We start from the raw sequence: 12324 nt of genomic DNA on the forward strand, positions 1-12324 counted from the left end.
TTTGAGTTGACAGTGATTTCCTGAATTATTTTCACTTCTTCCTCTATGGACTTACCAGCTATCTAAAGGGGTGTATTTAACACTAATGTACCCAAATCACTGCTGAATTTTTCTTTGAAAGAAAAGCAAGAAAATCTGTAATATTGTTTATTAAATGTGCACAATGGGCATAATGCTAAGTTTATCATTTCATCTGACTCATATGACAAAGTTTTGAAGTGGATACTATTTTATTGATCTTGTGAGAGACAAGACTGAGTTTCAGAGTGAAGTGACTTGCCCAGGGTCACATGATTAGAGCCAAGATTATGATTAAGGCTGTTCTTCCCAAAGCTATATTATTTATTATCCTACACTACTCCTAAGTCATACTTGTTAAACTGATTCACTGTTCATAAAAGCATCATGGTTTCAACAATAGGTTAATTTAGTGAAGGATATATAAGTTACTGTTCCAGTTTTCTTTAGACAGGAGAATAATCATTTTGGATTAATTTGGACCTGGAAAAAAATTTTTTAAGCTATTATGTAAGAGGAAATCTCCAAACCATGAGTTAGAACCTTTCATTCCTACTATTTACAATTTCTGATTTTAAATAGTACATTAAATGTACTGAACACAAAGTTCACCTTTCTATTTTCAGTATTCTGACTTTTCCCCTGAATCTGGATCTGTCAGCAGAGGAACCTTTCATCTGCTTATTTCACCTGGTATAATTTCAGGTCTATTCAGGGTAATTGTTGCTGAAAAATAAAAATGTAGAAATAGTCTATATTTCTAAAACCAAAATGTGGTAATAGTCCTTTTATATTAGATATTGAAATGTTACCATGTATCTTTTTTTTCCAGTGTTAAAAAGCTTATTCTATTCTAATAAACCATTTTTATTTTTCTTATTTTCCAGACCATAGTCTTGAGTTTACTTATGAGGTCAATTGGAAATAAGAACACCATTTTATTGGGTCTGGGATTTCAAATATTACAACTGGCATGGTATGGCTTTGGTTCAGAACCTTGGTATGTACCAATCTTTTAACTTTCTTAATTTTGGTGTTTGCCTTGTTCTTATTTTTCACCTTTTTTTGGGTATAACTGACAAAATTTTTATATTTCTTAATTTACTTCTCAAATAAGGGTTAGACTTTAATCTGTCTTTTGGTATGCCTTTTTTTTTTTTCCCTCAAAATGTATATAAACAGATATCTCACTTGTGTATTCTTTACACAATACTTGAGGACATTGGAGTGACATTTTATATCTAAGCAACAGATTGGTTTTTTTTAAATGAGATTATTGAGCTTTTCAGTCCCCAATGAGCATTTAGTCCAATTTAGTTTGTTAGGAAATAACATGTAATCCCAGAGCAGCAAGGTTAGGAATGAAAAAGTGGAGTAATACCACTTTTTTGATCATTACTGATGGCAAACCAGAAATCCAGTTCTGGTTCTGGCTTCATGCTTGGAAGGCTCTCTGCTTTCCTTGCCAGTTTGGTTTCCTGTAGGGAGCTGATGGTCACGGTGCTGCTGCTGTCAGGCTGCCCATGCGCACTTCTGTGCTCAGACACTACAGGACTGAATTCCATAGTGTTTGCAGTAGTGTTTCATTCAACTGAACACATCATCTGTTTGGGCGTGGATATGAGTAAGCACCCAAGAGTGTGTTCTGATGGACATTGTAGTTTTCAGTCTAGCTTGTAAAAGAGATGCTCACAACTTAGTGAAAACATTTCTTTTTTAAACATCAAGCCAGAAGCACATTTAGATCAAATTAGTGCTTTTTTTTTCACACTGAATCACAAATCTCTGGGAACCTTGCCATAAGTTACAAGCAAACATTTGGAAACATTTAATGTTTCATTCTGTGTATTATACATGATTCCAACATTCTCCACCCACCCCCAGTCCTGCAGAAACAATACCCAACACACTTTACAGTTTAGATGTGATAAGTGATATCCCAATTCTACATTAATACCCACAGCATTCTTGTGAATAAGCGACTGTATTTCTGCTTTCTAGAAGAGTAAATAGGGTGAGACTTTTAAATGACTTGTCCAGTCATAGAGGAAAGAAGAGCTAGATCTCCTTTCTCCTGTACCACAGCTTTTCTCAGTAAGAGTTACTTGACTTTAAATACGTATCTAAACACAGGTACGATGGAGACTAACAATGTCCTGCTCTGTTTTGCTGCTGTTGACTGCAGGATGATGTGGGCTGCTGGGGCAGTGGCAGCCATGTCTAGCATTACCTTTCCAGCTGTCAGCGCACTGGTTTCACGAACCGCTGATGCTGATCAACAAGGTAGGTTGATAGGAACCAATGATAATGACTTAAAAATACAGGATATTCTAATTTTCTCTCCTCTTTCCTAAGTACTGAAGCATATGCATATCTTAAGAGTAGAGAATTTTAAATTGCTTCATTGTACTAAGTACTCTACAGTGGTCTATATGGGAAAATCCAAAAAAAAAAAGGGTGGATATATGTATAACGGACTCACTTTGCGGTACAACTGAAACTAATGCTGTAAAGCAACTGTAAGGTGAAGTCGTTCAGTCGTGTCCGACTCTTTGTGACCCCATGGACTGTAGCCCACCAGGCTCCTCAGTCCAAAATAAGTTGCTTTCATTGTAAAGAGGAAAAGCAGATTCTAGGACATTATCCTTAGGCAGATATCCTTGTCTCTCAATGTGAATATGTGGCCCTATCTGTTCTTTTGCTAAAAAATTTAGTGATGAAGGTTGATAACCTTATATTCACTAACCATTTAGTTATTACACATTTGCTGTGATGTGTTAGATATCTCAGGGATACATAAACTGATAAAGTGAGTTGTGTCACTCTTTGTAACCCCGTGGACTGTAGCCTGCAAGGCTCCTCCATCCATGGGATTCTCCAGGCAAGAATCCTGGAGTGGGTTGCCATCTCCTTATCCATACCCTTTCATTAATATTGTATGTTTGTTATCTAAAGAACATAAAGAACTTATTTTTATTGTCTTATGTTTTTGTGGCAGGAACTCTTAATTCTTAAAATTCTAGTAGATGAGGAATAATTCTTTGAAAAGCTTGTTTATGTCAAAAGGAAAAAAGGGGGGCACTACAAAAGAGTAGCAGAAGTCACTTGGCTGATAAATAAGGAAAGGACCGTGGCCAAATCAAGTTGCTTTTTAAATTCGGGAGAAGATCGCAGAGATAAAACAAAAATCAGACTATAAAAGGGGGCTTAGGGACTTATCTGGTGGTCCAGTGGTTAAGAATTCACCTTGCAGTGTAGGGGATGCAGGTTAGATCCCTGGTCAGGGAACTAAGATCCCACATGCCACAGAGCAACTAAGCTTGCATGCCACACCTAGGACCCAAGGGAACCAAATAAATAAGTATTTTTTTAAAAGGAGAGGGAGTGCTATATTTGACTCTTAAGGAGCTGCTTGGGGACAGGTTTTTTAGTCTGTGCGTAAAGCATCTGTGCTTATGATGCTTATGAACCCATGCCTGATTTTGAGCCAGATTTTTAAGGAAATAAATTATTCTGCTCACTTGTTTCTAAATTAGACCTATATTTCAATATACCTGAGCTTATATTTGCATCAAGACAGCTCACTGTACTTTGTAGAGCTTATAGCATCAAAGTAATCTTGATGCCACTGCAGTAAGTTGCCAGTGTCTGATAAAAGCTTTGGCTTTAGAATAAGTGATTTCAGGTCTTAGTTACACTTATACAGTAGGAAAAACTAAGTGGTACACTAATTTGTTTAAATAATTCAGGTGTCGTTCAAGGAATGATAACAGGAATTCGAGGATTATGCAATGGTCTGGGACCAGCTCTTTATGGATTTATTTTCTACATATTCCATGTGGAACTGAAAGAACTGCCAATGACAGGAACAGACTTGGGAACAAACACAAGCCCACAGCACCACTTTGAACAGGTAATTATAAGAAGTCCATTCGTTTGGCTGGACTGAAAGGTGATATTTTTTGGTCATTTTATAAAAGCATTTGAGATTCTTAGATTGAATAAAAACACTTAAAACCAAAGCCCAAGGGACCATATCCTTCTATACACACATTTCTTTATAAAACTGGCTGTGTATTCGTTTCTTCCCTGGATAATTTTTTTTAAATTATATATTAATTTCTAGTTTGTCTTACTGTACCTAGTGGCATAGGTGATGAACGTTTGTGTAAACTATTTGTCTTTCATGCAAGGCTTCTGGAATGCCTGTATCAGAGATCTGCCTTTCTACAGAAGTCAGTTAGGTGTTGGTAAACATCTTTGTTCACTAAAGTCCCCTCCTTAAAACTGAAAATATTACCTGTGAAACACATCATCATTTTAGCCAATACAAACAACTCCCTAGTTTCTTTGTATTTAGCAGAGTTCTACATTCATCTTCTAACCAGCTAAGACTGCTTTTAAATAAAAAAGAATGTTTGTGGGCTCTACACAAGGCCACAGGTAAAACTGGCAGTGCAAGTTTTTGCTAAGGATGAATGTAATTTGGGACTAAAACACAAGTCTGTTTGATTCTTCTCATAGTAACAACATTATCTGTTTTTCTCACTTTCAGTCACTAAAGAATATAACCACCTTTTAAGGAAAATGGTCAGTCATTCTGCTACTGCAGTTAATATTATGTATTACTTGATTTTACTTTTGAGATCTCCCTGTTTTCTTCTTAAACTAACAATAAAGTGAGTTCATAGAATGTGTTCATATTTTATGCTCTAAGTGACAATATATTTTTGCATGTGTTGTTTTAAAAAAAAATTGGGGCTATTTCTTGGGTCAGCTGTTATCCCACAGAATTTTATATTGACAATATGATAGTGTTTCTTTTCCCTTTGAAAAGGAAAACTTTTTTTTTCTAACTGTGGCTTTAATGAAGAAAGGGGAATCATTGGCTTATAATTCACAGCCATCAGTTATTCTAAAAGATAAGCAATTTCTTAGGAGCGAAGAAGTCTGTGCAAAAATCTTAATTATTTTTTTCTTCCTCAGAATTCCATCATCCCTGGCCCCCCCTTCCTCTTTGGAGCCTGTTCAGTACTGCTGGCTCTGCTTGTTGCCTTGTTTATTCCGGAACATACCAATTTAAGCTTACGGTCCAGCAGTTGGAGAAAGCACTGTGGTAGTCACAGCCATCCTCACAGTACACAAGCGCCAGGAGAGGCCAAAGAACCTTTACTCCAGGACACAAACGTGTGACAGCCGAAATCAGGAAGACTTTTCTGTCAGTACCCAGGTCTTAGTTTTCACCTGTAGTTCTGGATGTACATTCCATTTCCATCTACAATGTACTTTAATAAGACTGTCTTAAGAAATGTATCTGCATGAACTGCGTGGGAACTAAAGAAAGAACCGGACAGTTTTCCAAAGATGTTACAATTTCTTTTGAAAAGAAATCGTTTATTAGCACCAGTTTCTTGCCACTAAGCTGTTTGTTTTATTATACATCCTTTAATTAAAATTTAAAACTATACATGTAACTTCTTTAGATACTAGCAATGTCTCTGCTACCATTTCCTTCAGGTGTTGAGCTTTAACTCTATTTATGCTGACTCAACAGTGAGACAGAGTAGGTAGTATAGTGTGGACCTGTTCATTTTAACATGGTAAAATCCTGAGTCAGATTTTAATATTGTAAAATCTTGGGTCAAATAATTCAAAGCCTTAATGCAGATGCACTAAAGAAATGGTAAATGTTTGCATTTAAAAAACAAAATTCTTAAGAAAACTATACTAAATCTGAATCATGTTTCAAGCTTGTTTTTAGTAATTTTATTTTAAACATTATTCACTACTGTTTTTGAAATGAGATAAGATCAGCCATTTAGAATTTAAATTGAGGTGTCTGGAGCCTATAAATCTAAATGCTGGCTCGAATTTGTTTCCCAGCTACTTATACCACTATCTTTTAATGTTTGCATAATCATAAGAACCTCAACACTTGAATACATAATCTAAAAATTATATAGTAAAGCTGGTAGCCTTGAAAATGTCAATGTGGTATCTATCTGTAGATAAATATATAGAGTGGCCTTTCAGGACCGTCACAGTAACACTTTATTTACAGAGCTAATGTTTGTCCTAAATTTTCAGGACCCTAGAAGAGAGCTTTATACAATTACTGATGTGAATTTCTCTATAGTGTATATTTTTGTGTCCAGTTATATTATTTAAAAAAGTGTTACTTTGTAAAAATTGTACATAAAGTACTGTATAGTTTACACTGTTTTCATCTTGTGTGTGGTTATTGCTTAATGCTTTTTAAACTTGGAACATTCACTATGGTTAAATAAGGTCTTAAAAGAAATGTAAATATTCTGTTAATAAAATTAAATATTTTAATGATTTTTTTTTAAAGAAAGTCTTGATCTGTGATTCCCTTATAAGGCCTGTTTTGGCTTTGTTACTGTACTTTTATAGTAACAATACCTTCTCCCTTTGAATCCATTTCATTTCCCTCAATACTCTTATAGGAAGCAAAGAAAGGAAAACTTAGTCCATAAATTAACTGAAAATAATTTTCTAAGCACAGGTGTTTTAGGTTGCTCCTATTTCTGTTTTTATACACATGTAAATATGTCATATTCCCAAAATATTAATACTTTATTAAAACAAAAGCTCAGTTTACAGAAATACATTAAATGCAATATTTTGATTATTAACACATGTACAACTGTACACAGCAGAACAATTTCAAATAAAAGTTTAAGAGGTAGAGAAAATAATTAGCACACTCAGAAGTCTGTATTTAATATCAAAAAGTCTTTAGGAAGTTGACATCAAAATGATCTCTATCCTAGCTGTTGTATCCTTATGTCGTATATCCTATGCAAACCCTTGTCATAATGTTTTATGTTACACAGTATTTACAAGAAAGAGTCCAATATTGCTTTCCAGATTAGTGTTTTCAAGTTATTGTAACTGAGTATTCTTACTAATGTAGTGTATCTAAATGACACACACACAAAAACTGTATAAAAACTATCTAATAATGGTTACTAAGCTTTTTTTTTAACAATAGATCCCTATTTTAAGACAGTCTGCTATTCCCAGCAGAGTTTCAAAGTGTGAAAAGACTCAATATTGTGGCTTCACAAAATAATTAGCAAAGATTCTCTGTTTTACTATGGAGGCTAATAACATTGGTGGGTTGTCAATATCCTGAAATGTCTCTTTTCCTCATCTGTGTAATAACATCCTTGAAAATATTTTTTTAAAGTATCACAAGAGCATTAACAATCTATAAACCAAACACACTTTAGAGGTTTCTTAACAGAATGCTACTCTACTGGATGGCTGTCAAGAAAACAAAATGGAGCCCTACAAGTTTTTTTTACATCACCTCATTTTTTCCAAGGAACAAATTCTTACTTGAAACTTTTAATCACAGGGAAGAAAAGAAAGCTGTCACTTTGAAAATTATTCACTTTGCCTACTTTACTAAGTGAACATGAAAATGAACCTATTTTGATATTATAAAAATTAATGTTCATTATGCTCTCATAGTAAATATTTTGTATAAGTACTAATTTTTAAAACAATATTCCACTAATACAGATTTAAGTGAATAACAAAACTTCAAATGAAAGAGAACTAGATGACTACAGACTTCCAGGAAGCATTAAAGTCCTATTAACTGGCTCAAATGACTAAAGCACTTTGTACCTTATCTGGTCATGTAATTAGACTGTCCAAAATTTTTTGTATAATTTATTAAAATTACAGACTTACTCAAAAGATAATTTAAAGGGTTCAAGGAAAATATTTACTTGCTATGAAGAATTTCATTCATTTAAGGTAATTTCAGGATTTTTCCCTTTAAATATCAATAATATATCTCAAGAAATAATCATTTTCCCTCATAATTCTCAGGTGGCAAATTTAAAATTTTATTTTACTAATGAAAATGATAAAATGAACTGATAGCATTCTTTGGCTTCATTAAAATATTAATATATTGAGCAGGTTTTAATGAACCAAGATACTCAATGATCAGGCTCTCCCTTATAAGGATCAGTTCTTTCCTTAGAACTGGGAATTTCTAAGGATTAGTTTAATAAAATTCATATTATTCTATAAAACACCACATTCCAAACTAAAAAGTGTCGTTTGTTCAGAATCTTCACCAATTTCCAAGTACAGATTTGCTCCTCTAAACTGCATAAATGACAGCAGTCAAGGATCCACTCTAATAGAGCAGTAACTCAAGGAAACCCTGAAACCTGCATGTTCAGAATTTGAGCTATATGCTGTTACCATATTTTTAAGCCATGTCAATTTCTAAAAATTTCCAAAAAAAAGACGACACTAAAAGATTAACTGTTCGGGAGCTGCCCAGGAAAATAGGCTGAAGATGTAGAAGGGAGCACTGTGGGTTTTGAAGATGTCTGTAGTGCTCCTAAAGTGCCATCTTTCTGATGGTCTGCAAATGAGGACAAAAAAAAATTATTTGTATTTATGTTAGTCCTTATATAATACATTTAATTAAACCACAGTATACAATCCACACTACTTCAGAAATGTCTTCTCACCTGGATTATTAAATAGATTTTGGCTGAGTCCACGCAAAGGAATGCTATCTTCCCTTTTCTTCAGATATTTGGATTCCAGTCCTAAATTTTCACCACTTGAAAAGAAAAAGTAATTATGAACTTAATTTAACAAAGTCTTATTTTCTCTACAGTAAGGTCTGAATGTTTATATACATATAAATATATATGACAATTTATATTTATAGCTTTGTTCAAACCAAATCATGCTTTGTTCAAACTAAAATTTATAGCTTTGTTCAAACCAAATCATGCTTTTCAGTAGATTCATAAGCAAATAATTTATCCATAAGCCAAAGTATGCTGCTGCTGCTGCTGCTAAGTCGCTTCAGTCGTATCCAACTCTGTGCAACCCCATAGATGGCAGTCCACCAGAATCCCCATCCCTGGGATTCTCCAGGCAAGAACACTGGAGTGGGTTGCCATTTCCTTCTCCAATGCATGAAAGTGAAAAGTGAAAGTGAAGTCGCTCAGTCGTGTCCTGACTCAGGGACCCCATGGACTGCAGCCTACCAGGCTCCTCCATCCATGGGATTTTCCAGGCAAGAACACTGGAGTGGGGCGCCATCGCCTTCTCCAAGCCACAGTATACATCTCAGTAAAAAAATTAAGATTTTCCTTTGACCAAAAGCCCCTCAAAATTTTGTGATGCTTCAAAGTGGTCTTTATTAACTGTTAATACTCACTACACTAATAAATTCTGGTCAGATGAATAAAAACATGAAATCTTGAAAAAAACAAACGGTGTATTCTGTAGTTGTACTTTCCCTCTCAACCACCATATTCCTTCCTTTTAAATCTGTCCACTGTTAACAGTTTCCCTAATAGTACACTTGTAAGAAATTAAAAGATCTTGTTAAGCAATGCCATTTTATCTTTAAAATTAAATGATAGTCTTTTATTAATTTTCAGAAAAAAATGGGTGAATAGGTGTTTTTTCAATTTTAGTATTTTTCTTTAACCTTTGCCACTTATTACTAGCTGACTACAAATAAATTCTAAACAACTCAAAACAGCACAGCAGTCCTAATTTTATAGACGCATGATTATGTTGACTTTGTACCACAAACATCACTCTTTTCTGTTAAGTAAAATTGTTCTTGGTGTATATGATAAACATAAACATCATGGTGTTCTATTAACTCCAGGTGTTCTGACACTTTAGCAACTCTGAGCTTCAATATAGCAAAGATGAACATTGCAGGACCTAAAAGAATTCTCACCTTTTTAAAAAATGGAGGCTCACAAACATTAACTATTCTAATACTCATCTTGGTGCTAATTTTAGAGGAGCCAATGAATAAAGGCCAGAGACTTGGAATAAGAAGCCTCTTGGAGCCATGTCCGTAATTTAGTTTGCAACATACTGGGGATGGTGATGGCTCATGATAATGAGTACCAGCAGACAAACCTTAAAGCAATTAAATTTTAAGTAAACATAATGGTAAGAAAACAGTATTACAAACATAAATACTAATCAGACAGACAAATTTGCATCTATAAATTGTTTACTTTAGCCACAATTCACTGATTCAACAAACTTCACTATGCAAAACCACCTTAAGAACTAAAAAATAGGCAAGGAATCTGAGTAGGCAAAATTGGCATTAAAGCTTATTTATGTTAGCTTGGCTAGGGAGCAATCTCACAAGCCTTTTCACTCTTATTTACCATAGAATTTTAATTCTCAGAGTACACTGGAAGCAATTACTTGGAAAAACAAAGAGCTTCCAAAGGTAGACATAGCCATATAAGAAAATAAAAACAAAACCGCCAACTTTGATGAATTAAAGATTTCTATCTAATTGCCCAAGAATATCTGAAAGGGTATTCTTCAGTTATGTAGGGAAATCCCTTTTAAAAAATTTAATTTTACTATATGTCTTTAAAACTATAGTTTTAAAAAAATGAGAAACCACTTTCTTACAGATGAAAGTGACTAACTTAATCCCACTCCTCAGCAACTTAACACATCACATAAATAAGTGGTCATCACAGCTTTCAAACACTGTTAAAAACTTAAGATGACTTTCAGAATTACAAATATTAAATTTTATGTCAAGAACTTACTTTTCCTTGTCAGTTGAGCAGGGCATACTAACAGTTGTTCCTGACTGAACATCTCCTAGTGATGGATTTGGTTTTGTAAACTGCAAGTTAAACTGAACCTGTGAAGAGGGAAAACATCATATAACTGATTAGTGAGAACTGAGACAGTTCTAAACAGGAGTAGTTCTATACAGAGATATGTGGCTAAATTTTTTCTCTGATAAATCCAGACCACAGAAGTTCAACCTATAGTTTACAACACAAGCACATTTTATTGAGAAGATTTAATTTTAAAATCCTATTTCTCCTTACCAAAAAGTTCCCATCATATAAGCAAGAGTAATAGCACAAATTACTTTAATATTATTTTGAAATGAAAACATGAACATTATACATTTAAGTAATTATGCATAATACATTATACACTGCTTTAACGTTAAAAGTAACCAAGAACCACAATGATGAATTTATTTACCACATGCATTCTGAAAATTCCCTTTCAAGAATTTAAACTCTTATTATATTGAAGAATTCTAAATGAGTGCTAGGAATCTAAACTTTGAAATAAAAACAATCCAAGAATCTATACAAAAGTCCAAAATAAAATATCAAGCATATTCGATGTAGTAGCTTATTTAAAATAATAATGACTATGACTGAGGGGGTTTCATACCAAAAATATACATATGGGCTTTATGTTATGGAAATCCATAAATGTAAGTCACCATACTAATAAATCAAAGAAAAAAGTTATGATGACTTGAATCCAAAGAAAGGCATAAGGAGATAAGAAACATCTATTTTTTGTTAAAAATCATAATAAAATATAGATACTAGCTTAATAGGAAAAAATTATAAATCAGAAAGGTATATGCTGCTTTCCTCAGCTATCAAGGCTTAACATTCTAAAGATAACCATTCTCCCTATATTAACATTTAACAAGATCACAAAAAATACAAGTACAGGACTTTTAAAAAGTGAAGTAAGCTGATTTGCACAGTCCTTATAGAAAACATGTAAGAGGGAAGAAAATTTTAAAAGAGCCTAACATATCTATCCATAATATAGTTTCCAGACACCAATGACAAATAATTAGAAAACTGGACAAAATAAACGAAAAGAATGGTCCCCAAAACTGACCAACAGGTAGTGCAGGACTGTGATCTCTGAGAGAAGCTGTGATCCATGCAACCGACCCAGCTTTCTAATTAAAGGCACTTCCTGACTGACCATAGTACAAAGAAGGTACTGCTAAACGGAGAAGATAATCAATTTAGGGAGGGTGAAGTACCTGGAAGCTGCAAGGCAGAACTCCGATGAAAAGTGAGGTAAAAAGAGAACAAGTGCCAGAAATCAACACATGAATCCCCCTGAGTTTTTTCTGAGTACCAGGCACATGCATGGGGCTTCCCATGTGGTTTAGTGGTAAAGGCGGTTTGCCTGCCAGTGCGGGAAATGGAAGAGACCCGGCTTCAATCCCTGGGTCAGGAAGAACTCCTGGAGGAGTAAACGGGAGCTCACTCCAGGATTCCTGTGTGGAAAACCCCATGGACAGAGGAGCTAGTGGGCTACAGGCCATGGGGTCACAAGGAGTTGACCACGACGGAGCACATATGCACAGCACAGGTACGTGATACGTAAAGCCCCACAGTGCTGCACACACACACACTGGGGAGCTGTTAGCCTCCAAGATTCATAGTCATGAAGACAAGG

At 34.5% G+C, this 12324-nt stretch overlaps 2 protein-coding genes across 5 annotated transcripts in view; one reads left to right on the plus strand and one right to left on the minus strand.

Annotated features, from left to right (window-relative positions):
- MFSD14A (major facilitator superfamily domain containing 14A) overlaps positions 1 to 6373 on the plus strand; it is a 47084-nt gene extending 40711 nt beyond the window's left edge. For all 3 annotated transcript variants that reach the window (XM_004002229.6, XM_060412091.1, XM_060412095.1), the window contains 4 exons: positions 906 to 1018; positions 2204 to 2301; positions 3768 to 3931; positions 5005 to 6373. In XM_004002229.6, the coding sequence (XP_004002278.1) occupies positions 906 to 1018; positions 2204 to 2301; positions 3768 to 3931; positions 5005 to 5211 (582 nt within the window). In that variant the 3' untranslated portion in view covers positions 5212 to 6373. The remainder of the gene's footprint in view (positions 1 to 905; positions 1019 to 2203; positions 2302 to 3767; positions 3932 to 5004) is intronic.
- A 223-nt stretch (positions 6374 to 6596) lies between these two features.
- The window catches only part of SASS6 (SAS-6 centriolar assembly protein), a 41170-nt gene continuing 35442 nt past the window's right edge, over positions 6597 to 12324 (minus strand). For both annotated transcript variants that reach the window (XM_004002230.5, XM_060412045.1), the window contains exons 15-17: positions 10632 to 10729; positions 8544 to 8638; positions 6597 to 8434 (exon numbers count right to left, since the gene is read on the minus strand). In XM_004002230.5, the coding sequence (XP_004002279.3) occupies positions 8328 to 8434; positions 8544 to 8638; positions 10632 to 10729 (300 nt within the window). In that variant the 3' untranslated portion in view covers positions 6597 to 8327. The remainder of the gene's footprint in view (positions 8435 to 8543; positions 8639 to 10631; positions 10730 to 12324) is intronic.

Source organism: Ovis aries, chromosome 1 (genome assembly GCF_016772045.2).
Source record: "Ovis aries strain OAR_USU_Benz2616 breed Rambouillet chromosome 1, ARS-UI_Ramb_v3.0, whole genome shotgun sequence".
Taxonomy (NCBI): Eukaryota; Metazoa; Chordata; class Mammalia; order Artiodactyla; family Bovidae; genus Ovis; species Ovis aries.